The 27898-nt window shown below is 33.9% G+C and overlaps 1 protein-coding gene across 1 annotated transcript; it reads right to left on the reverse strand.

Annotated features, from left to right (window-relative positions):
* Positions 1–10840: 10840 nt before the first annotated feature.
* LOC128227289 (gamma-aminobutyric acid type B receptor subunit 2-like) lies at positions 10841–22734 on the reverse strand. Its single transcript, XM_052937692.1, has 9 exons — positions 22638–22734; positions 21370–21456; positions 19301–19451; positions 17892–18006; positions 16762–16869; positions 16325–16447; positions 16004–16150; positions 11481–11669; positions 10841–10969 (listed from the first exon to the last, which is right to left on the reverse strand). The coding sequence occupies exons 1-9, from the start codon at positions 22732–22734 to the stop codon at positions 10841–10843; spliced, it is 1146 nt and encodes a 381-aa protein (XP_052793652.1).
* Between the last annotated feature and the right edge of the window lie 5164 nt (positions 22735–27898).

Here is a 27898-nt window from a genome sequence, read left to right on the forward strand (position 1 = left end):
ATTAGCTTAAATTGAAATTCAATGGGCAATATAACCTAGATCTACATATATGAACAGGAAGTACATAAAACAACAAATTCAGCAAAAAAAGTTATCCATACGGAATTCATCTATCAGAATTACTAAAAACAACAACATACACATGTGATGTTTCTTGCGGAATTTTCAAAAATCAAATTTGGCCTTGCCGGTATCCATAGAAACCATGAACAATAAGAACTTTTACAAGACCAGATCCACGTGTTTACAAACTTGAGACATTGCTCTTAATACCTGGCGTGTGTCAGAAAAGTATATCTCGGAGACTATCTTAAATTCGTTTGTTTCTGTAGTTTTTTCATGTAAATATTGAAGGTTGTTCTAACAATGTTCTCCTACTTATTGCATATTTGAATGATATGATTGGTTTATAGCAAAGTTTGGATGCATATAGACCAATCAGTAAACGTTTCGACTAATTTGGACAAAACGAAATTATTAAACACTTGTAAACAATTGGTTTTATAGTTATGCATTTCATCAATATGCATTGGAAATATGAAACAGTCTGATAATAAAGTTGATATGATACGGATCAGATTGGTGGACCGATTGCAAGATAATAAAGACCAGCAGCCAATAATAAACAAGTCAAGTATCTATACGTTGGCTAGATTGCAAGGGACTAGAACCAAATGGTTCGAATATCGCCAAAAGAGCTTTCCTCAAAACAAGCATAGAACAAGTCCGTTTGTGGCCGATCATATTTATTTTTCCTGACAATGATAAACGCAACAATCTTGTCGACCCACACGCATTTTAAGCTAAAGTTCACCGTTTAAAATTGCGCGGAATGGTTTCCACAATTTAAAAAAGCTCTATATCATTTTTTCGAACACATTCCAAGTCACGTCATCGTTTCACACACTAATATGTATAATGCGTTTATGCCAACTCGCTATTATTTTTGTGGCAGATCCGTGGTGTAATGGAAACACACTTGACTGTCAATCCAGGGGTCGGTATACACGAGTGCACATTTAAGAACCAGGGTAACATTCTGTATGTGCACTGTGCTGCAAAAATAAAATAAAAAGACTAATAATCTTATCGGAGCACTCGCCGAATGGACAAATCGAGTGCGAGTAAAAATAAGCTTACGCTCCACCAATCGCTGTCATTTTCAGCAGTGTTTATCTCTTTCAAAGGTTTCCATCGGTCATTTTTAACACAGATGTTTTCGTGTCAGGCTCTGTGTCGGTGTTTTTTTTAGCAATTTCGCGTAACCTTGCACTGTTCGTCCGTTTGGGAAGGCATAAAGTGTGCATATTTAGTATGTAAAAGTCACGTTAGTATTATTGATAAATAAATCGACTCTATTATTAAACTAACTGGACTGTGCTGAATAGATAAACCAAGCAGATGTTCAAACTGGACAAATGCGCAAAAGCTACAAAAAGTATGTGTCGTAAGAGATGTGATACATCAGTAAGTAAGATTCAAGGCTTTGTTTACCATGTTATCAATATTACGTTAGTTTTTGGCAATCTATTTTTTGTCTTGCATTTTTAGTGTCATCCGGTGTCTAGTCCCTTTTATCGCTGGTTAAAGTTGTCCTGTGGTAAACTTAAACCTAGTTAGTAATTTAATTCGAGTCATTAAATCCGTTTGTATAAACGCATAAAAATGCAGTGGCTAAGGTAACCTACTTTGGCATTTTAACTTAACCACTGCTAACAAAACATCTCACAATGCACTAAAAACATGGTTCCGGTCAGTGCGTGTTTACCGCTTGTTTTCTGTAAACATTGTTACCTTTTTTCGGCAAATACCACGATATTAAAAATCGCTGTTTTTAATGAAACAAAAATAACAAACAAGTCCATTAGCGCTTTTATTACCATATTAGCGTAAAGATGTACCTGTTTATTATATATATATACCAATATATAGGGCCTATGGTGTATCTTTAATACTGAAATTTGACAAGTTTGTGGCTAAAATGTCATTGTTCTGACTACTGCTAATATTATTAGTTCAGTAGTATAAGTTAAAAAATGCCCTTACCTGTTTCAAGTGCATATTTCCTTTTTTATTGAATTCTGTGCATCGGCAGCTAGTTAATAAATGACAAACTTAATTAAACCTGCCAAACATCTTATAATGGTAGGTATTCAACCAAATATCTGAAAATGTTTTCAATGTTTAATCTCCTTTGTTCACTGATAGTTTGATAATAATACACACGCAATTCACCTCAGGGGATTAGCTCATTTCTGAAAAAGAGGTGTTGAACTGTTACTTTGCACACAACTGTTGATCTTGCATCAATTTATAATGCATTAGCATGCGAACACCATTGATATAATATTCACCAATGTTCCGCAATTTTTTTTTAAAGTAAATACCAGCTGCCAAGATATTATAATGCTAACCCGAAATATAAATATCACTTTTATTCAAATGTTAAGGTATCGTCCATTCAAATGTTATCTAATCGGCTAACATGTCATTAATAACTGACAAATAGACTGAACGAAGTCAATGCTGTATGCTCATAAGATGGACTTTAGTTGCATATTGAATACCGCCCACTGCCTTAGATATGTAATCAAAATATTAAGAAGAATACAACCATTTAACTACTTTTCACATGTCTTTTGCATCTACAATTATTTGCTTCTTATTTTGAATGATTTTCTTTGATAGTTTGTGGTGACCTACATAGTCTTACGCCTATGTTTGTTAGATACTCAAACGCCAGTACATCAGCAATGGAAACATGAATGCGTCTTTAAACTGTACTCTCAGAAGTCGGTTAAAGTTTTTCCGAAAAAGCTTGCATCATTCGCTGGTGAGGATAACTTAATTTCTATACAATTGGTTTTCGAATAACTTGACAAAACGAGGGTGATAATCAAACGATAACCACTGGTTTGGACTAATCCACGTCAATACCATTGACTGAAGTTAACAGACGATACTGCCCATATTTGAGAAAAATCAAAGAATCAAAAATTTCCTTATGGTTGAAATGCCCACAACACCGTAGCCACACTGTGGCACATCGAGGCAGCTTCCTTGGTTCAAATTTGCAGAGCAAATAATTGAAAACTAATTTCCTAATAACATTCATGCAATTTAAAATCAATTATATGTTTACCTGTTGGTTCCTGAACGTGCGTTTGAACGCAGCTTTAGAGCTTCAAAAACACTCAAACATGAACACAATCAACCATGATAGACCCTCGTTCATAAAAAACATTCAAAGGAATACTCTGCGATTTTGGGATTTTCTCAGACATAGAAGATTTGTTTTGTCTTTTGATTCAGATAACCAAAATTCATTGAAAATGTATTTGGTATATCTGAAATCATTGTTTGCTTACTTCAGTTGTCTTGCAATGATCAGAAATTTGTTGAAAATCAATTCAATCTCACTTCATTTTAGCGAACTTGTCCATGCCCCTTAAATCCAATATATGATTTTAAGAAAATATTTTATTTTCGCTAGCTCGTTAGAAATAAAAGTGTATATATAGTGCCAGTAGTACGAAATTTATGGCAGTACACCATGACCGAAGTGTCAACCAGGACGCACAAGAGAAGTCCTAGAAATAAATCTGGGGATCATATCTCCAGAATCTCATAGATTGCCTTGGTTTAAATATGTCTCTCGCTATGGCACTGATGGATTATAACACAAACTAAAAGACAAAATTGACTGTTTCATATCCAAAACTGTTAGCCCCTTTAAAATATTATTGAAACTTTAGGGCTTTATGATGTCATACCTGTTTAACGACTAATTATTTATATCCCAAAATCAATGGGCGATATGAATTGATATACTATATAACAGAAGTGAATTAGGTTTGAGCGACACTGTAACAGATATTAGTTATGCTCATAAATACCCGACCGAGTTTGGTAAAAAATGCATTATATGGCATATTTTGTGAAATGGTCAATATTTTGTTAAATGATCACATAGCCGAAGTCAACAGCTTAAAATGGTTGGTTAGCAAAATGATGTATACAATTAATACCAAGTTTGGACTCAATTTTGTGGCTGGATAAGAAAACTATGCGTCAACAAATGCAATTAAAAGATATAGAACATTATAACAATATACAATTATTAATTAATGCATCAGTTGGTTTACTACCTTTAAGTAAACTACAGCTACATGCTGGGTACTAAAATGAAGAAAACAAGATTTATATTTCAATCAAAACATTCATTGTTAAGGAACAATTGTGGCCCTGGTCCTATTTTGCACGCAACCACCTCTTCGATATCGCCTTTTCTTTATCCTAAAAATACTTCACACAGTAAATTCGATTAAGTAATTCCTTGCGAATGACACTATTTCTATTCTACTTAATAAACGACGTGCACAAAATTATACACGTTTCTGTCCATCTATTTTCTACGAAAACACAAAGTTCATTGCTAGATCACTCGTATCAACATCCAGGATAAAAGGTTGTGCAGTTTAAATTGGTTGTTTGGTCAAAAAGCATGCACTTTGATTGGTCGCAATCGGCAGTTTTATTGGTCAAAACAATTCTGATATAAATAACTATCAAAGAGGAATCCGGCTTGCAATATTCGCTATGCATTTCATTTTAAAGTAACCGACTATAAACACACTTAAGAACAAGTAAACAAATTTAATTCATACCATAAGAAAAGTACTTCAGTCCAGTATATGTTTTTTCGAGTAAGACTGCAAACGTTTTGGCAATCAAATTAAAATGTGGAACATCTTTTGCGTCACAATCAATAGTTTAACACGACTTAGGTAGAATTCGTCACAATTTTATTTCACTGATAAATGTTAACAAACCAGCGTACAGCATTAATTTAGAAGTACTAAATATGAAAGCTGGTAAAGTTTTTGTCACTATACATTTATCAACAAAATGTAATTGTAAAATTGTAACATCTTTTAATTTCATTTTTAGTGTTCATATTATCATATATAAGGTACATTTTTTTGGTACAGACAAGTGAAGAAATGCAAACCAAAGCAACCAATTTGAGGTTCAGGAAAAAAAAGATTAATAAAAATTATATTTAAAGGCTAAGCCATATTACAAATAACATAAATCATTATAGTGCTTGTTAAATGTTATTCAATAAGAATTTGTTACAGTTACAAGATCATATTAAGACTGAATTGAAATTATACGTACATATACTTGTTTCTATAAGTTTGGCTTAAAGTGGGAAGCAACAAGGAACTCTGTTTTAATCGAACACTTACATTTTATGAACGAAAATTATAAAGTACATGAATACGACAAACAACCCAACGTCAATTAAAAAAACGAAAGTAGATCACTTGAGAATGTTTCAACCATTTATCTTCGGTAAATATTAAATCTTTCTCTTATTTTACAGTTGAATTAAAATGTAAAATTCTGGAAAAGCCTGATATTGTTTTGGATTCGATCAAATTACAAATGTGATGCTAAATTTGCTTCATTGAAAGGACGTAATCAAAGTATCTTCATTCATTTTACGAAATAAAGTATTTAATAGAAACGAGATATAGTATAAGCTTCAATGTCCTTCTCAATTCTGTCGTGAATGTTTTGTGTTGTACATATATCAAATGTCCACTCTTTATGTCTTAGCTCCATAGTTTATCCTTTGCATTATGCTAGGCTTTTGATTATCTTGAATTTTAGTGCGGAGATCCGTACGACTCATTTACATTTTGATTCGTCTGTAAGCTTCCATGTGCATGATAAAGAGTGGTTGAGACGTTACACCACTCAATGAATAAACAAACTTGGTTGAGTAGTATTATTCATTTTCAAAAGGTAAGTGGCCACAACAGAAAAGAACCGGTACATGACCTCGCGTGGCCAACCATGGGGAATCCCGATAATGATATGTAAAAAAATTGGAAGTTTTCAAAAAAATATGCGAATACATCAACAAGGGCGCCGCTGAGCAAACGCCGACGTTTATCTGTTGTTCTTGTCGACAAGGGTCAATGTTTAAGTTATGGCACAACGTCAACAATAACACCAAGGCTATCCTAGTTCCATGAAACATTTTCCCATTAACAGATAAATGTAAAAACATTAAAAATCAACCTTTACCCACTACACATTATGAATAACAGATGGGCACTAAACTTTTCAATTGAAAATGAACACAGGGGGTTGTAGAGTCAACTTCAACGAACTTTTGTATTATTTTTTTACTAGTCTAAAAACTGGAGTACCTTAACTCATTAAAGTTAAATATTGATTTGCCTTGCATATGTGTATTTCCTCTAACAAACAACCTCTTTGTACTTAGTTTTCTTTGATTATCTTCAATAGTTTTTGACTTCTGGACAACGTGTTTTGACACATAGTTTTAAATATTGTTAGTACCAATACCCAAAGTATTTTCATCATATTAGTAACACTGTATATCATTGTATGCTATTAATATGGCTATTGTGTTGTTACAGTCTACGTCCCACTGTTATATTATCATTGTAAGCTATGAAACTTAATGTCTATTCAAGGAAAGGAAACCGACTTATACTTAGGAGATCATTTGCTAGAAATTATTTGTTCAATCGGAGAGAAATTCGCTGAAAGGGGCTTTACCGCGAATGGCGTTAAGGACATCTCGTTAAAGAGTTGCTGCACAGACCGAGAAAAAGATAAAGCTGTGACTTCCTGAGAGCAAGTAATTACCATTCAAAGAAATCCATTATCCTAATGTAGAGTATAAGTATCTTCCATGGCCGAGAGTTTAAGATAGGTTCATTCCAACTCGAGCGTAGGGTGTTTTGCGGAAACGAGGTTTACCGAGTTTCAGCAAAACACCCTGCGCTAGGGTCGGGATGAACCTATCTTACACGATCGGCTATGATAGATGCTTTTTCACCCACCAGAGTTAAACAGAATTAAGTAAACTGGAACTCTTTTGTGCTTAGTGAAAATAATTTCGTATGGATATGCGATAAGTCGTGGTTGTCATTGATATGCGCCTAGTGATTGAGATTATGTCAAATCGGTCTTAAAAAGTTTGATGGAGAGTGAACCATTATTAATACTGTCATTTGTTTCCGTTCCGGATAGAAAAATCTAACCCGAGGGCACCTGCGTTGCCAGGTAACTAGGCTTGCCGAGTTACCGGCCACGCTGCGTGCCCGAGGGTCGGTTTTTATTATCCGGAACGGAAACACATGATTGATATTTTTTCTAGCACACCTTAAATTACATTTTTCTTGCGAAAACAATACATAGAAAAGCGCATTTTTGTATTTTCACCAAAAAGTGCGTGCGATGATGTTTACTGACGTCATGATGCGCAGTAATTTTTATTCAATGCATACGTCAAGAAGTTCCTTCATTATCACGTCTTTTAAGGGTTATTTTGTTTTGTTTTGAAGGTATATTTTTGTAAAGTTAATTTTTATGGAACTCATCTATTGAAATCTCATATTGATGGTCACATGGAGTGTAAAATAAAAGAAATGAATAGTATGACGTCACAGCGTGTGACTCATCTGGCATGGGGGGATGCCAGATGGAGTTTTCCAGCACGGCTGAATTCACAAAAAATGCCTATCCGGTGTGCTAGAATGGTTCTTGCTTGCACATCAATATGGCAAAGTAGCTATACAGTACAAGAGTTTGTCTTATTTTTTTAAAACACACAAGAGCCGTGAAATAGGGGACAAATGCTTCTTAAGTGCAATCAGATTAAAAGGATAATGCAATTACTAATATACATATGTCAAGAAAAAGTAACATATAAGCGTATGCCATACCCATCATGTTTGACATAAAGTGTTTGGGAGTGATGAAGTAAGAGGTAGGGTCGTCGGTCGTGCATGCGACACATCTTCTTTATGTACCAACACATATGTAAAGTGATTTATAATCCCTTCTTGCACAACAAAGCTACAGGCCGCTACCAAATGCGATTAAACGTCATTCTGTTTTGAGCACAGATACCTATTATTTCAAAATTCATGACAAAGTTTAAGCCCGGACATAATTACTATATGTGCATACATATAGAATGCAATACTGAATAAGCTCTTAGTATGACCTTGAACTTTTAAGTAGGTTTGTAGGTCTTGCACACTCCACTTCGCATTTATGTACCCAACACAATTGTCAATTTATATTAAATTCAACTCGAGCATGACAAAGTTATATTATACTGTTCATGCAACTAAATTTTTATTTATGGATTGTTTTACTACTCAATGACTTCAAAACGGTTCCCTTACATCAGGACATGTAACCCAGTGGTCATTTTGAGTGTGTTTTCATTTTAGGTTAAGAATATCCGGTCCCATTTTCTCGAAACTTCTTAAGTCTCTTATAATATGATCAAGCTTAGCTCGATATTTTTGGTTTGTATTATTTGCGTCATATGTACTTCTTTAAGAGATTTAAGACTTGAAACAGGAATTATTTTTATGATAATCACGATAAACTTAATGTATTGTGGTGTTTTAACGTGAATTTTGCATGTCTAAGATTAACTTGAATGTCAGTGAAGTGTACTATTGCATAAATAATTCAGATTCTCAAAAGAAAAGTCATTAAGTTTAACTGCTAAATTGAAATTGAACGTCTTCTTGCAACGTAGTCAAATGTAAGGATTTCTGACACAGTAAACCGTCTTTATAAATTCTAGGTTGGTATCGATGGAAATAGTTCCGAATGAGCCTGAATCTGTGACAATTATGTTTTCTGCCTCCTTTGATGACAAAGACACTTATTAACTTAATTTTGCTTTCTTCGTGCTGATGTAAAATAATATTTTACTATTTTTATTCCACTTTACTATTATAAAAGCGACATCAAACGAGCTATATATAATGTGATACGTTTGATGTTTAACATGCGTTATAACTGCGATTAAAGTTGATTTGTAAAGACAAGAATGTCAACATGGTACAGACGTTTGCCTAACACATACAAAGTTAACGGTGCCACGACCACAAAAGAAACAAAAAAAATAAACAAAAACAATATTTATTCACGAACAGTTTTTGAAAATATATGTCCAATAAGTCATGTTAGAAGTTAGATACCTAGAATAAGGATCAATGTCCTAAATAAAAAAGCTCCCAAACAATTTTCATTGATAATGGTATTTCAATGTCGACATTAATAAATCAACAAGCAGTACACTATATGCGCACTATTTAAAGCAATCACTACGTTCATAATGATTCCCTAAAAAGGTTGGAAAGTTTCAAGTAATTCATTCTCTATAGAATAAGAACAAGTCACTCATTCTCATATATTCAATAACTATTGAAAACTCTTAAACAGGACAACCTGTGAAATGATAGTTATGTCTTTGGAACTTTTTTGTTTTAATACACTTCCTTCCTGTTATTGCAATTTTGCACCTCAACATTACCGTGGAAGGAATTCTAGTTACATAACTCAAGAAAGTTCTTGTCCGTTATCTGAGCCGAAACTCACTATCACCATAAAAATGCACGCGAGTGTTATGGCAAGGTGTAAAGTAGTGAAAAGTCATTGACACTAAACTCACTTTGGAGATATAACACACACAAATTCATTAACGTTGTACTTAAAGCATATTGTTACAAGGTTTATTTCGTTTGTAGCTATCAAGATAAGTTTTGATTCTTGATTTTTTTTTATTGTATTCTTTATTTTAGTCGCTTGTGAGCTTGTGATCTACAGTATAGTCGACAATACTAACATTTGTACATACTCGCATTATGAATCAGGCATACTTTAAAAGGTCTGCATGGGTAACAGGTACTAATCTAAAATATTGTGTGTTTGTTTTCCTGGTTAACCTAGAATCGTCTTTATTGCTTTGCTAGCCATATTAATCTTAAATAATGTGTGTTTGTTTTCCTGGTTATACGAGGCATATTCTTTATCGCCATGCTAGTCGTACTATGTGTGTTTGTTTTCCTTATTTTGCGAGGTTTCGTCCAGAATAAATGAATAAAAAAAATCCAAGCAGCACGTTTTTTTAAGAAGTCGATGTTTGTTTCTTCTACTGGATATCTGATGTATGGTCATTATCTGCCATGTTATTGATCCTATCGGTTCTAGAATAGTGTGTTTTGTTTCCTGATTATCCAAGATGTCAGTATTTTCCGCCGTAATAGTTTTGATATTTCAATACAGAATAATTAAATGGAATGCGAAACAAGAGGTCTTTTTTTGTTTCCTCTGCAAGTAATTTCTGGTATGGTAATTCTCCGCCATACTATTTGTGTAAGTCGGATTCCAAAGCAGTCGAATGATGTGCCCGATCAATGTTTGGTTTTTAAAGATATCCATGTTTTAACATCTACAGTTTATCCGAAGTAAGGCTCTTATCCGTCCTATTAGTCGTGTTATTCGTCTCCTTATTATTAAACTGAAATGCCTGACAATTGTTTGTTTAAAAAGTTGCCAATGTTTTAATTTCTAAAGGTTATCCGAAGTAAGGCTCTTATCCACCCTGCTAGTTATGTTATTCGTTTCCTTTTTAATGGAATGGAATGCCCGATCAATGCTGTTTTAAAAGTAGTCTATGTTTTAACTTTTACAGGTTATCCGAGGAAAGGAAATTATCCGACATGCTTGTCGTGAGATTCGTTTCCCCATTGGTTAAATGAAATACCTGACCAACGTTTGTTTTTAAAGTTGTCCATATTTTAACCTTTACAGGTTATCCGAGGTAAATCCATCATCAGCTATGCTAGTTGTGTTATCCTCTTCCAAAAAACTATAAAATAAAATGCCTAAACGAACTGCTTAGCTAGGTCTGGTATCATTTTCCCTAATGGTTGAATAAAATGCCCGATCAGCGTTTTTCTTTACTTGGCATTGTTTGTTTATTTTAGTGTTTATCCGATGTATGGTCATCCGTAGCCTTAGTTTTGGTTGCCGGCCCTGATCCGGTATTCGATTTGAACATGGCGCCGTTATTTTGTACTGCAGATTCAACCTTTGAGTGAACAGCATGTATCTGAAACAATTAAATGTTTAACATTTCATAACAGGGTATGTTTATATACAATCAACATGTCTTTAACCAAACATTTATCATATTCGCTAGCTAGGCCTAAGTGTCTTGTTTTGTTTGCCATAAGTGTGCGAAGTATATGGGGATATTTTACTTTTTTATATTCTTATGGCCATTTTAATAAGGGACTGACATTCGTTTACAACAAACAATTTTAACTCTAGACTACACAATGTCAAATCGGCTTGTTATAAGTTCGTGAAGTAAATGGGGTTGGATATTCAATTATGTGACAAGAAGCATCCACTTAATTACGAACAAAGATACAACTTTACATACTCCACGCCATTTAGAATACAACGTGGACCACTATATATGTTTAAATGTGTTAACGAATTAATAATTGATTGTATACTCACTTATCTTTCTTTCTAGGAATAAAAAAAATGTATTGTTACAAAATAAGATTTAATAGCCATGCTAATGCAAACCGTTATCCAATGATGTCGTATACCTTTGGTAGAAATACCACAAGCTGTGTGACTGTAGTTCCAATGATGAGACATACGGACGTGATCCCATACAGCATGACAACCTCATTCTCCAGGATAAGAGACAAGGTGAGGCCAACCGCGCTCAGGACAACCACGTTGTATAGACAGAGGCCAATCTGGTGAGAGTCGTTCAGGGCCTCGATCTTTACCTGAAAATGTTCATGGGAAATAGAACCTAAATAAATTTAGTTCCAATATTTTGGCAACTGAACTGCTCATGATTTAACGTACGACAAATAAAAAAAAACTTGTTCTCGCTATTAAGTTACAATGTTGATATACGGTTTAAATAACATAACATAACATATCGAACTGTTTTTTTCTGCATTAAATGCTTTCACATTTGTAGCCTTTAAAATACGTATACAACCCATTCAACAAATATGAGTGTAGTCTGAGTGGTGTTCACACATTTGTGTTTCTAGTTCAATGTCTTATTGGTCATTGCCTTGTGCGTCGTAACAAACTGCAATGTAATTGTCATTAAAGTTTCATGTTCGTAAGCGTTCAGGGAATTGATCATCCGGATTTTTGGGAGACTTTCTAAAAGAAAATTTGAGAACTTCTGGATGATTTTGCTTAAGTAATGGACTAAATGGTCATATTAACAGGGTTTGTTATGTCTTATTTTATTTTATTGAGAATTTCGTCAAGAAAGACTTTGTGTTTATCTTTATTCATATGGCATTAATGGACATCTTAATTAGTAGTGTTTCATTAGATATACTTTAAACACATCGGAAAAGTTACTACGCCGCAAAAAAATATTGCTCTTAAATAAGTATAACTATTTATTTACAGGCAGGTCATGAAATATTTAGATGATCCACGGACGGCAGTCAAAGTATAACGAGCGTCATTGGGGAACAGCGTCCTCACACGATATGTTCTATTTACATTTGCAAACAGCGGTGCAGAACGTACACAATAATAAATCGATTGAGTTCCAATTTACAATATATTATTAAAGGATCGTGCAGTGAACTCGAGTTTGACTGACCGTTTCAAAGCGAAAATGCTATCATTTATCAGGAAAGGGATTTTCGATGCGTGTCTTGGTCTGTTTGTGTTGTGTGTAAGTGTTTGAGTCTCTTTCAATGTCGTTTTGGTATTTCATATTTAATTGGTTTAAGGATAACAGTCGAAAGATAACGAGCGTCATTGTGGAACAGCGTCCTCACATAATATAAACTGATTGGACTTAAATTTGCAAACAGCGGTTCGGAACGTACACCATTTTTAAAAATACTCATCATTTATCGGGAAAGGCTATTTTGATACGATATGGTCTGTTTATGGTGTGTGTACGTTTGTGTTTCTCTGTTAGTGTCGTTTGGATCAAAACTTGTGCCTCTAAAAACGGTTTTTGAATTAATGACTACTGGCCTTGTACAAGACACCAGATACAACTGCAAGATTATTTTTTTTTAAATGCATAAAATTGATACCGCTGTGTACAACGCATTGCATAACTGATGAAGCACAGCAAAGTTTTTGCTTATTTTTTCACTTAGATGAGCCGTGTCAGATATATGTGTGTTATTGAATTCTGTATATCTACAAGCTGTGGGACTAATACGAACCATTTTAAATCATCCTTACAGCTTTTCTTTACAAAAACCTAATTATCTTAATGTACAACTCGAGCACAGCTTTTAAAGATACTTCGTTCATCCATTGGACAAATAGTAATAAATCAATCAAATGCCACATACTGGCAACGCCTACATTCCGTATACAAGTACCAATAGGTTTTTTCTAAATTGATATTAGTTAAATTATATAATACAGCTAAATTAACTGTTTCAGATCTGGAAAGATTAAGTATATTTCATGACACATATAATAAATATACTCGTTAGTGTAGAGCATGATCGTTGTTTGCTGTTATGTTCTAAAATGTCACATCCTTGACACCCGACTCATTCGTTTAAGTTTTCTTAAATGGTGCATCATTTAGAGCTGACTCATTCTTTATTTATTATAATAGCGCCTTCTGGATACCCGACTTGTATGTTTGGTCTTAAATGGCGACTACTTGACACTCTTCTTTTACGTATGGTTTTTATTGGCGTCTCCTTGACACTGGACATAAACTCGTACGCATTGTCTTAAATTGCGGCTGCTTGACACCTGACTCGTACATATGTTTTAAAACGCCTCATCTTTTGCACCAAACCCGACCCATAAGAGCCGACTAAAATGGTCCCTTCTTGACCCCCGACCCATGTGTCGAGCATGAAAAAGCCTCAAAAATACCCGACTCATATAAACAGGGTGTTTCATAATATATGTCCCCTTTAAAAACTACGTTTTTCCTAATTTCCTGTTGGCCGGGCTTTTAATATGGCACAATCCAGGGAATAGTCCAGAAGTGGTAAAATCATTTAACGAAAGCAAATCATCAATTACAGTTAATATCAGAACCATGACAATAAATATTTAGATTCAGTGTTGAATATGAAACAAAAAGGTTCGAAGAGGGCCAAGAGACAGCCTAACAACCATTGATGTCTACGTCCCGTTTTAAAATGAGAAGTCTGTGGAACTAAAGAAGATATACGATATGTAAAACATCTGTATGGTCTGTTCTTCGGGTGTAAGTTGACATTGACAACGCTGCAAGTTCTACCAGTGTTTTTAGACTTCTAAAGAAGGATTTAAAGCATACACCATAAATTGTTTTCATTGCATTTATCATTTGAAACGTAAAATCATTTCAAGCAGTAATTTGTAAAATGGATGATTTAGACGAAGCCTTTTTTCCTCTCAATGTCCACGTAAATAAAAAGAACTGTAGGTATTGTAGAATTGAACAGCCAAATTAGTATAATGAGATATTCTTGAACGCTGAAAAAGTTACAGTCTGGGTAGCCTTGAAGTGTTGTACGAATTATAGAGTTGTTCTTATTAAGAATGATGATGGCAACAAATGTCGTGACCTGAATGTTTGGAAAAATATATTTTGCAAGCATTGCTAAGGAAAGCTATTTATATATTATCTATGTTGTTAACGTAAGACGGAGCCATTTGTAGAAAAAACTGGTGTCATAAGAAACTTTCAACGAAGACTTGCAATCGTAAATGCAGAATAAGGACGTCATGTGGAACAAATATTGTAAACTGACTTATTAACAAAGCATACTGTAATGTAGATGAAATTATAGGTTATTTAACATTGTTCTGTACAATACGGATATATATTTAGACGAGTACACAGCTTCGAAAGTCATATTATCATTATTATTATTATTATTATTTTTTATATTATTATTATTATTATTAGTAGTAGTAGTAGTAGTAGTAGTATAATTATTATTATTATTATATTATTATCAAAATTATTATAATTATTATTATTATTATTATTATTATTATTATTATTATTATTATTATTATTATTATTAATATTAATATTAATATTTAACATTTTCTGTACAATACAGAATATATTTGGGATAATATTTATAGGTATATAATAAAAAGGTCATTTGAAATATTCCGTGTTTACAAACGACAATATTGATCCAATAATAACAGAAGCTTTATTGTAACGCTTTATCTAGAAATATATCTGAAATAACATCATATTAATAATGGAATCATGTATATGGTTTTGATTAGCAACACCTGAACATCGGACGGATGTTTATGGTGTGAACTGGCGCCTCCTTGATACCAAACTCCTTATATACCCGACTCGTAATTATGTTCTAAAATAGCGCCTCCGTAATATCCTCCACATGTATGCTCTAAAATAGCGCTTCTTTTATAACAAACTCATGTTAGTGGTCTTGCATAGCGCCTTGATACTCGACTCGTAATTTAGCGCGTCCGTGATACCTATGGTCTAAATAGTGCCTCCTTGCCACTGGAACCGTAATTATCGTCCAAAATAGCGCCTCCGTGGTACCCACACACATATAGGGTCTTAATTAGCCTCCTTGTCATGACCGACTCATGTGTTTTGTATTTGATAGCGCCTCCTTGATACTCGATTCGTATTTATGGTCTAAATAAGCGCCTCTGTGATACATTACACATATGAATGGTTTAAAATAGCGCCTCCCTAATTGCCGGCTGTAATTATGGTCTCAAATTTCGCAATCCATTTACCAGACTCATATTCATGGTAAAAGAAATGTACGGCCTTGATTCCAGACGCATGTTAACGGTCTAAGATAGCGTCTTCTTAATAAGCTTTTCAGCGTTACTGCTAAGCAAACATTACAGTTGGGCGCATTCGATGACATATTACCTGACTAATTAGGTCCTTCACAGACGATTTCCATTTCGTGCCTTTTTTCTCTGTCGTAATGAATACGTTGAATGATTTTAAGTGTGGTTTTCCGACCAATGTTCTAAAGCGAAACAATACATGTTGGAGCATATGATTTTCATCAAATACCCCTACGTACCGACTCACAGATTGTATTCGGGTCATGTTTTAAATATGATAAGGCATTGTAAAGGATGACCTTACGTGTCGTGTTTCCCAGGCAAGGAATGCTCCAAACGACAGAAGGGCGCCCTCTATAATGTAGATGGCCCAGCCGAAGTACACCGAATAATCAGATCTGCACATGCGCACAAACGGTCGAATTTTAGCGTCGTTTCCTTCCATATGCACCTGAAAACAAAAATCAAATAATAGTTAATATCTGCATATCGACTTCTGAACATACTAACTACTATATTGAGCTTGTCCCTGTCGTTTTAATGTCTTTATATCATTATGATTACAATGTTAGCGTTTGACTTCTCTAAGAACACCTTTATACAAACAGTATAACACGAAGGTCACCTCTTTTTCTATGTACTGCACTACTACCGAATGCGGCCCAACTGCCTCCCATGCAATAAGGACGCCGGTAATCACAGCAACTAGGATACCGATTATTGCAAGAAGTTGGTAGTCTTTAATTGTCTAGAAATGTTTAAAACAATTATTAAGTAAATTTGTTTTTAATAAACTCGGTTTAGGGGCAATTTACAGGGAACTTAGTCGAAATTAAACAAAAGATGCAAATAAAAATGCTTGTGCTATAATAATGTCGACACATGATTCAGATGAAAGCCAAAAGGGCCTTTGCCGTTGTATTTCTCGTAAAAAGTAGGTTTTATAAATAAATAAAATTTGAAACCAGATATTACATACCTTAATACAAAAATTTAGAGACTGTTCGTGCGTTTTGATTTGTTGCAACACGATACCATTAAGATGTTGTTTTAAACTCTTACCATTCTAAGAAGTTTTTTGTTGGTGAAAATTCTGTAAACTCGCCATGTTTTAGTGAATAGCGCACCAAATGTCACTGTAAACCCGATACAGAAGAGGCAGACGCGAGCCTATACAAGTAGAAAAGGATAAACTAACAGAACCAAACATTTACAAAAGGAAATATGTAAAACACTATCGAATACAGTTTTGTCCATTCCAACATCAACTTTTACGTGGATTGGTGGTGTTCGTACGTTTGTATCTCTTGTTAAATTTTGGCCCTTACCTTGTGTCTCTAAGGATGTATAAAAAACTACTGGGTTTGTCCCTGAAGTTAATAGTGTTTTATTGTAGCCTTGTTGCTTATATGTATGTGAAAAATACATATTTCAAAGATAATATATTAATATTACCTTTTCCATGTCGGTCTAGTTAAAGTTGTATTTGAAAAGCATGAAAACCCCATATACATGTATGCTAATTATGAAAAGAAACAGTGCTGTTTAGAACAATAATTGAATACCCATGTAACAGTGCAAGTTTATAAACAAAATGGCAACTACAACAAAAATGGAATACGCATTTATTATATACAAGTGAGTTTTGGGGATCATATTTTTTCAGGACATTGAGAGTGTCGATATTTCACAATTCATTGGCAATGCTTGAAACAGTACCATCATACCTTGCACAAGCCTACGTGGTATTCTGGACAATAAGTACATTAAAAATTTAACATTAAAGGACCGTAACTTTGCATGAAACCACATTGCCTTCACATATCACAGCCGTATTATCTGAAGATTTGATGTAAACGTATCGGTTTAATTGAAACTGTTTACTATAAAATGATATATGTAACGTTGTAAACAAACTATTCCATAGTTTTTATTTCCCATAATCATCAGTAGAAATATACTTAAGTAACAAACAAGAGCGTCCCGTAGTGATCGCAAATACGTGTATGTTGTTCTTATTGGTTTCTTCCTGATAACTATGATGGTTCTTCCTATAAATGCAAAAATTGTCACATGCAAAGCATTTTCCAAGATTTGAATGAAAATCTTGAATTGGTTTTGTATTGTGCAAGGATGATGTGTTGCATTTTTTCTTCGACACACAGGCAAGCTTAAAAGGACCACGACATCACCTTGCAAACAGCTCCATGCGTCGTCTCTGTCGGTTTGAGAAACACAGTTGAGTAGCACATCATACATCCAAACAGTAACACGTTGTTAATGTTCGGAGAGGACATCTTCACTGATCTAGAAATAAATAGTAAACGATATGTCGACTACTGGTTGACAGATAGGATTAAATTAAATTAATCATATACATATTTAAAAACCGTTTCATATTGACGCCCTACTGTGTCTTGTACAAGTGTGTGAGGTAACACAAAGCATGACATGCTCTTCAACATTGGTATGATTCATAAAACAATTATGAATAAAACGTTCATACATGTTTCGTGTTGGCATTCTCTTCAATAGATACTTAAAAGGCAGGACTCGAAATATGAATATGAAATGACTGCACATTACAGTGTAGACATACCACGTGGTTTGTCACGTCACATTTGGTTATTGCAAGAAGCAAATATATTTCGCTTTTAGATTTTTTTTTGGGAAAATCGCTGTAAGTTTGATATTTCCATATCATTTTTACAATACATAGGGCAGACTTTGAGTAAAATTGAACACTAAACCTTGTTACTGAGCGATATGTTGAGCAATTTATATTTTTATCCAAATGATAAAAAAAAAATATTTTTGCTTTTCGTAATAAAAGAATACAAAAATTCTTGTTATTGAAAAAAACAACCTTTCTGGTCCAAAAATATGTTATTATGTATAGTTACCACGTTCGCCTATCAAACGGAAGTTCCAGAATGTAAATTCTATCCACAGGGTATATATAATCCTACACATGAGGCCAAAAATCTATAGAAATATGACATTTTTGAATTCTGTTATTACGAAAAGCAAAAATAATTTGGTTATAGGAAAAAGAAGTTTAGAAAGTTACAATGGCCAACCTCTCTCATTTTTTCCGCAAGCACAATTGAAACATGTTTTCCGATAAATGTTGTTTTACAGCATTAGAAAAACATATACATGTTTATATATGACTAATAAATACCACAATCATACTGCTTAGTAAGTCACACAATTTATTTATCAGGAAACTCATCCCATCAACACGTTGCACGTCGTCGGTTTTTGACAAAAAAGTAGAGGTATTGCGTCGTCGGTCGCTTTGAAATGCGAAATAGTTCACATTAGTTGTGTACCAATTTAAACCCTGAAAGAACAATTTTTGTGTATACACGTGTTTCTTTTTACCGAACATGATGTTGACTCGTTCGAATCGTTATGTCACGTGGTCAGCTTTTGTCTTGTGTTAGACCTATTGCCCATTAACACGACTTTTACTTTGGGGGTCTCTCGTGTAATATTAGTATAGTCTTAATGGCTGTAAGTTTAAACAGGACTTCTGCTTAAATCTGAACTATTGTGCCAACCCCTTTTCAAGAAAGTTTGTATTGTTTTAACGTACCTGTTGCTCCTGAACACAATGTTGAACCCAAACAAGGAGAGAGCCAGGATGATTCCACAGGCTGCAAGGGTACACAAGGTTATGTACATTACTGGAGGGATGGTGATCTCTCGGTAGGTCACGTATGTCGAGTCACGTGGTATTTTGTTGCCTGGAAGAAATATGTGTAGTCTCAATTTGTAATGGCCGTCGTGTTTATACAAGTAAGTAAGAACAAATACATTAATCTTAAGCCATGTTGGATAGGAGCATTTTCTTTTTGTATACCAAGCAAGTCTGAAGTGTTGTCTAGTAATTTTACGGATTTTTTTAGCGTCTATAAAACGTCGCCTTGTACTTCGTTTATAGTGTTATCTTTAAAAACAAACTCTAAGAAATCCCACCATAATCAAAGACTAAATCCAAAACGTGTGAAAAATGTTATCTTGATATACTCTTAATATAAACCAACAGGCAAGGGGCCTACAAACATGCATAGACAGATATATCACATTCATCAACACTCACAATTACTGAGCAAAGACACATAAGAGGGGTATTCGGTAAGTTTCGGGACTAGTATGTACGAACAGACCCAACGACAATACTTGCTATTTGTAACTAAGTACTATAAGTAATATTATATAAGGTGAATATAAATGCTTATAATTCATTCATTTACAAAGCAAATAAAATTAAGTTATTTTTAATTAAACTAGTATTTTTCATTGATTTCAAATTCACAGTCATGTGACAATTACTGGTAAAGCCTAAATGATATGGATGAAAAAGAAATATAATGGAGTTAAAGATTTTCTTCGAGGAGTGACATTTTGTCTGCTATAACCATCTTAATCTGACAAAGTTATATACATCCACATGTGGGCGATATAATTGTTCAAGCAACTTGATGTAAATGGCATCAAACTAGCCAATCAAAGCGTAGCGATTTTGGCCTGTGTAAACAAGTCAATTTATTTATTTGGTAGTGACGTCAAACCTAATGATCACCGTAAGATATTTTTGAACTGAAGTACCGAGTCAGATAGGCCGAAGGCAACAGTTCAGAATGTCATCCCCGACACCGAGGGGCAAAAGTTTTCACTGTTACACAAATGCAAATGCAACAACTGTTTTATTACCTGATTATATATTTTGTTTAAACACGAAAGAGACAAATACCTTTGTAAAGCGAATATATTGAAGTTTCACATATTGATTTTAATTACAAAACCAATACCGGAAATTCATGAGTTTAAACGATATGCAGTTTATTTTTACCTATGATGGTGCCTCACGCGCGTGTAACAGTTCAAACTGTCAATTGTTCAAAACATTGTAATGTTGATTACTATTTGTAAAACAGTCGAAATAGTGAATTACATTTATATAGGGCATCGGTTAATAAGTTTGAGTGATATTTTAAAAAACCTTTTCAAAGCATTTATAAAACAATTTCAAATGACACAAAATAAATATGGTTTTCTAGGCAACCAAAATCAACATCCTTGTAAATAAAATACCTTATGTGCTTTTAAACGATAATATATAGGTCGGTTATAGTTATTACAAATTAAACTTTCGTAAATTATCACGGTCGCTCTGGCTCAATTTGAATTAATTCGTATAATTTGTAATATATGAACTAGACCCTTTTCATGCTCAATATTTTTTTTAGACAGAAATGTTATACGGTGAGTAGAAATGCTATAACTAATTTTCAATAATGATAGTAGGACGTGCACGATTTCAACATATTTGTTTATTTCACTCTACTTTTAGTTTACAGTCCTATCCGTCATACTATATGTTTTACAATATTTATTTTAAAAAAAAACAGTTTCACTTTCCAGATAATATGCCAAGTTTGAGCATGGTATAAGGATTTTTGTGGCAATAATACTCGGAATGTAGACAGTCAATTGATATATGTACAAAACAGAGTACTCAAGACGGGATCGAAAAGGAAGCTTTAAAGCTAATGATCTGTTATGTCAGTAATTCAATTTGCTTGTGCTGGTGAAAATGACGCTATGGTTTACACTATTTAACTGGTCATAATATGGTTGATAGGTTGAAAGGTGTCATACCTTTCCATTTCAATACTCCTTTCAGCCAAATTATTTGCTTGGTATTAGTCGCCTGTGTAACATGACCGACATTCACCCTTTTTCCTCCTGAAATAAATAGAAATTCAAGGAATAAATTTTCTTTTCATTAGGAAACAGTAATTGATCAAACGACGATAAACGGTTATACGAGTAGAATTGTAAACATAAAGTGGTATACTTTTTGCAGTGACTGTTCAAAATGTTTAAACTTCGTAAAATAGGCATACTGTTAACAGTTTCATTTGAATTCGGTAGTCAGTTTGTTTAATGGAAGGATATAAACGAACGTTTCAAACATATTATAATCAAAATTAAGGCATGTTCTAAAACATTGAAGACCTTCTACCTAGACTGTTAACGTTTATACCAAACTAAATGCAGAAATGTTTTACAAGTGGGTATCTATTAAGTTCTAGGGCAAGAGTTATGCCCAAATCAATTCAATATCTTTACATGTATTGTCTCCTTCTTCCTTGTATAATGAACTCTAAAATGAATCTGTATTCTAAGACTTGAATCATAACCCTACATTACAACCTTTATAAATTACCGTATAAATACAGACATAATATTTAAAATATGTACTCTTAATATCGCTATCCATATAATTGTCAGTATTTTAAGAACACAAAACCACAACAAATATATTTGGAAATTAAATACATACTTTCGTACATCACTAGTAGTTGTACTATAATAAGTGTTTGCTTAAAGTATGTTATGACACATAATGATATATCTAATAGCGAGGATAAGGTAACTAGAAAAGCAACGGTTTAGTGGATAAACCTGTATAACGAAATGATTAGTTGTGTGTAACCTCAGTCGTTCGTTTCTTTTCTTTGTTTTGGCAACGCGGACGCATTAAGACACACACAGATTTCGAGATGACTTAATAAAGATGATTCAATTACACAAATTAATAATATTCTTAAAACAGCAATTATACAGCGTCTCGTTCATTGACATGCAAAACACATGCAAATTGTCTCCTTTAACAAGTGTTCCAAGTTACATTATCATAGCTCCACCGATTTGTCAGTTATGGCAACTGCAAAAACAATTGCACAACGCAAACAATGATGAAAATGACTTTACGGGTATCATAAAACACCATTGGTTTTCGAAATAGCAGACGAGCTAATAATATGTTAGTTATATATAGTATTGGCAACGATAAGGATACTGACTGTTTTGAATTCCGGACCTGTACAAGCAAAAGCGAACCTTGACAATTACAAAAGTACCTTGAATGCGTTGTAACACCATGCTCTTGTCAGGATCAGCGCCTCCATCTTTAAATGAGAGGCGGCCGGATATTCCGACGAATGACGAGTCCGCCATACAGTTAAATATGATTTCGTTAATGTCGCCGTCGGCGTATGTAAACTCGCCGAGCGTTTTGTCATAACCTGTTGGAAAATCATAATACAACGTGGCATTTTAAATTCCTTGAGGTTAATTTGAGCTCTTTCTTGAATATTTTGTATCAAATGTGTTACGTAATTTAAGGAAAATGCAGGGATTAGAAAAATACAAACTCATAATGCGGTGTTTTTGCAACAAGAAACCTTAAACTAATAATTTAGCTATACAGAAAATCTATATATATATTAATTTTTCTCCCACCTCAGATTAGTAGATCCAAACATTTAACCTTGCTAGTAATTCTTATCTTGCCCTCGGGCAATAATAAAACAAGTACCCGTATGGAACTCCTTTTTAATGGTCATCACATTGTAATTACCTCCTTTATTGAAGACTGCCGTCTGTAGCATCATAGAAACCTTGTCTTGTGGCAATATTTAGAATGCATATTAATTATTTCTCGCTTCAGTTGTCACCATAAAAAAGTTTTCACGCACCTTTCAATAAATAATGCTTCACTCTCCTCAGAACTATTTAAAGACCGATCTGACTATTAACATAATCTGAATTCCATGCGCGCATATCCATGACAACCACGAATTATCACATATCCATACGCATTTATTTCCACTACGCACAAATTAATTCTAGCAAAACATATATTTTTTCTTAATTTTGTTTAACTGAGGTGGGAGAAAAAGCATCTACCATAGCCGCACGTGTAAGAAAGGTTCACCCCAACCCTCGCGCAGGGTGTTTAGCGGAAACTCGTTATACCTCGTTTCCGCAAAGTACCCTACGCTCGGGTCGGGATGAACTTATCTTACACTCTCGGCCATGGAAGCTACTTATAGTCTTATTTTGTCTTCTGTCGTATAAGTTAGATGACCTGAAGTAAGAACTTAAAAATGGGCATAGTGACCGTATCTTATTTCAGATAATCTAACTGACTAAGAATACAACCTCATTAACTGACACATTGTCCATGCATCATCTGACTCAAGGAGTGTGTATTGGATGAGAGGCAGAAGACGGATCCGCGAAAGTTGAAAATCTTAACGATTAAGCTTAGTACCATCTGCAATTTTATTTGCTGAAAATGTAGGTTATATTCTAAACCGTATCAGCCTTGAGTTCATACCAAAGAAACGCTAAGCATAACTTAAAAAAATCTGAATATAAGTATAAACATTGGTTCACTAATTATGTCGTGTCCTTCTTGTCCTGCTCAACATCGCTCTATTACCTCTACGCGTTAATTCAGTCTCGGTGCAGTTGAGTGCTAAGGCGGCAATCCAGATGTGGTCGTACGACTGGCCGACAACACATTTGTACATATCAAGGTCTGTGTTATAGCCTGGGTCGTTGTAGTAGCGGTCCAAGAAGTCTGAAACTGTAAATATTTGTTTTTTGAAGGTGAATGACACAATTTTTCCTTAATATTCCTGTTCTACATCATGTGACATCAAGTCATATTGTTTACAAGCTCATGTGGTTTAAAGATTGTTTTAACATGATGGAAATTGTAGATTGTCCATAAAATATCAAGAACCAAAAACTAATTTAGCCACACCTAGTTTAAAAAAATTGACACATAGTTATTATTTACAATATACCCAATACTATATAAATACATTCACCAAATTATGCTTATCATTTATATTTTATTTCTTTCATAAATAAATTACTCAAGTTTTTTATTAATATCTATTCAACCATGTGACATAAATAAACAAAACAGGATAGTGTCTACACATAAAGGAACGTTATCACGCGATGTGCGTATATACATACTGGCGTACTCATTTCTTGAAGGTACATGGATAATGTGTGACCTAAAATTGAAGTAGAGAGAGGGAAAGAGTTTTAACAGTTTTGCTTCATTATAATAGTTTATGACGTTCTTTTTTAATTTGTAAGAGCTTGGGTGATATACAAAGAAATGCGATAATATCTCATGAAAAAGAGGCTTCCAAGCATTTAGTGAAATTCATCACCAATTGAATAAGTATTACGAACATTATAAAAGCGACGTCTTTCAATATCTTTGGAGACAATTGCGTTTTAAGCATGTATATTTTTGACGCAATTACTAGTTGTTTGTTACTACCGTCGTGCATCGCTTCCCTTGTTTTGGCAACAATATAAAGAATTTTAAAATGACGTATGGGTAATCAGCAGTATTCTAGCACACCGGATAGGCATTTCCGGTGACGTCAGCCGTGCTGGAAAATCCCATCTGGCATCCCCCCATGCCAGATGAGTCACGCGCTGTGACGTAATACTTATCATTTCTTTTATTTTACATTTAATGTAACCATAATTATGAGATATCAATAGTTGAGTTCCATAACTATTAACTTTACAAAAACACACCTTCAAAACAAAACAAAATAACCCTTAAAAGACGTGATACTAAAGGAACTTCTTGACGTATGCAGTGAATAAATATTAATGCGCGTCATGACGTCAGCTAACATCATCGCACGCTCTTTTTGGTGAAAATTACTTTACTGCGCTTTTCTATGCATTTTTCACAAACAAGTGTAATTTAAGGTAGGCTAGAAAAAATATATATGTGTGTCTGTTCCGGATCAAACAATCCGACCCTCGGGCACGCTGCGTAGCCGGTAACTCGGCAAGCCTCGTTACCTGGCAACGCAGGTGCCCTCGGGTCGGATTTTTCGATCCGGAACGAAAACACATGACAGATATTATAAATACGGTATTTCAATTATTGCGCTCAGGAAAAACAAAGACAAATGTAAAATATAAATTCAATTTGGCCGAAATAATGGGCTGCTAGATTGGAAATGAAATTAACATAGATATAAAGTTTTGTCAAAAGCAGCCAAAAATCCTCCATGAAAGAATACATTACATCAGAAAGCATAATAAAGTGAAAAACATAATATAATATTCAATATCCTTAAATAAAAGAGGGAAGAAAAGGGGTAACTATGTAAACAAAGATAGAATTGAGAACTTGTCCGACAAAAAGAAATAAAAGAATCGGGCGGGAGGGAGGGAGAAAACACACGTCAGAACCGGATTAAAACTAGAGAACAAGTGAGAAAGGCGCCAAAATAAAGAAGGGCGGACAATTAAACATGCGGCGCTGAGAAAGAGTCCCCTCCCTTGATAATTATTAAATTTTCTCAAAATTAGTTAAATGATATTATTATTTCTATTATTAAAAGTCAAACCTTCTGGAAAAGTCATTTTGTGTATTATATGAAATGCAATTTGGTAACATGTATTTTTATGTGAATATGTCCAGGGTCTGTATTACATAGATATCTTAAGAAAATAAAAACAAAAGTAAAGTGTAATTTTTTTTTTTAAATGGTGTATTCATTTCTAAAAATTCAGTTTACATATTTTAAAAGCAGAATACACGCTAAACATAACATGTGCATAAGTAAAATAAAAAGGAATTTATAGTATTGAAGCTACAAATTCACCACATTCAAGTTGCTAGTTTGATAATTTGACTGTGTTCAACTCTTTAAATTTTATAAAGGCAACTTGGAAATCATCATCATCATCATCATCATCATCATCATCATCATCATCATCATCATCATCATCATCATCATCATCATCAAACAATCAAATGTAGCTAACGGAACGGAATTGCATATATTGAGATGGATCGTTTGAAAACATAGAAAACAAACTAGGCGACAATGTTCAATAACCGTCATATATTATTTTGTACATTTTCCATCGTTATGGTGTTGTAACAACGAATATCATAGCGATATTAACAGTAAAACATATACAGTTGTAATTAAAGAAAAAACTGCATATGTTTAAATAGTGATAATTGTTTTAGAAATAAGCATAAATTTAGAATCATTAAGGAAATTGTGATCCTATTTTTGAAGTGTTTCTTGGAAACTCAATGCTCAAATATTGGTGTAAGAACAAAATATTTTTTATATATATAATATGCCTTCAGATGGTCTTTGAGACATAATTGATTATCATTACTTTAAAACTTTAGCCTTTTTGACTAAATCAAACGTATGCGCGCACAAAGCTTGGCCAAACTCTCATAACATTATTTCTGGAATGGCTTGACATCATCGAAAATTAAGCATGCGTTTCCAATTTAATACAAACTGTTTTACGTTCGAAGCAAAACCTAAAAAAAGAAAATTTCTTGTGAATGCCGAAAGTAAACATTTGCACCACTGTTGATATTTCATTTTCAGTGCTCACTTGATGAATGACAACTGATTTCTCTCTGAGACAGCCATTTTCTATATTGTTAAATGATCTTGGCAAGCAGAAAGCCTGGTGTGTCATTATTACTGATCTCATTAATTGCACCTCACAATTTCACGATTTAACGATTTAGTGTTAAGACATTTTTTCGTACAATGAATGAGTAACGCTAGATTTTTAAAATGTTCAGTTTCTTATTTGTGAAGAATCGTTACTTAAGGTGGAACTCGACTATGAATAGCATATGCCAAATTAGGGACTGTTTTTACATTTTCAATATTCGGAACAGTTTTGAAACAATGACTCCTCAAAATATACCACTGACGTCAATTTCGAGACGTCCCTCATATTTTTGCGTTCCAGCTACAATAACCGATAGTTTCACCAATTCTTCGTATACCGCTAAGAAATTTAAACCTCAAGTGCGTCTTGTGAAAACGTTCACGCACATATATTTTTCGTTATCATGTTTTACGTTATTTATTTAAAATTCGTCTTTAACGTCATTTTTCGCGGGGAAAACGGCGTCGTGTTTCGCTGAAAAAAAGTGCGCTTTCCTTTAATTCTTCAAAAAAAATGCTCGTTTAATTTTTGATTTTTTTAACACTAAGTCGGTTAGAGTTTATAAGGTAATTTCTTCGTGGATCGGAAACCACGGTCGCCTCGCTGCGTCCGCTACCTTAGGTTTCTTATTCACGAAGAAATTACTTAATAAACTCTTAACTATACTAAGAGCTCCCAACGTTGTATTTTCCGAATCATTGCACAATATTAAAATATTAAAAATATAAGCCTGATTTGAGCCAGACTAGTTGGTTATAATTTACGGCTGAATTTAAGAAGGCGCCGTTTCCTGCCAAGGCCACCTTGCACTTTTCCAAACCAGTACACATAATTGTAAAATAAG

Source organism: Mya arenaria, chromosome 1, assembly GCF_026914265.1.
Source record: "Mya arenaria isolate MELC-2E11 chromosome 1, ASM2691426v1".
NCBI lineage: Eukaryota > Metazoa > Mollusca > Bivalvia > Myida > Myidae > Mya > Mya arenaria.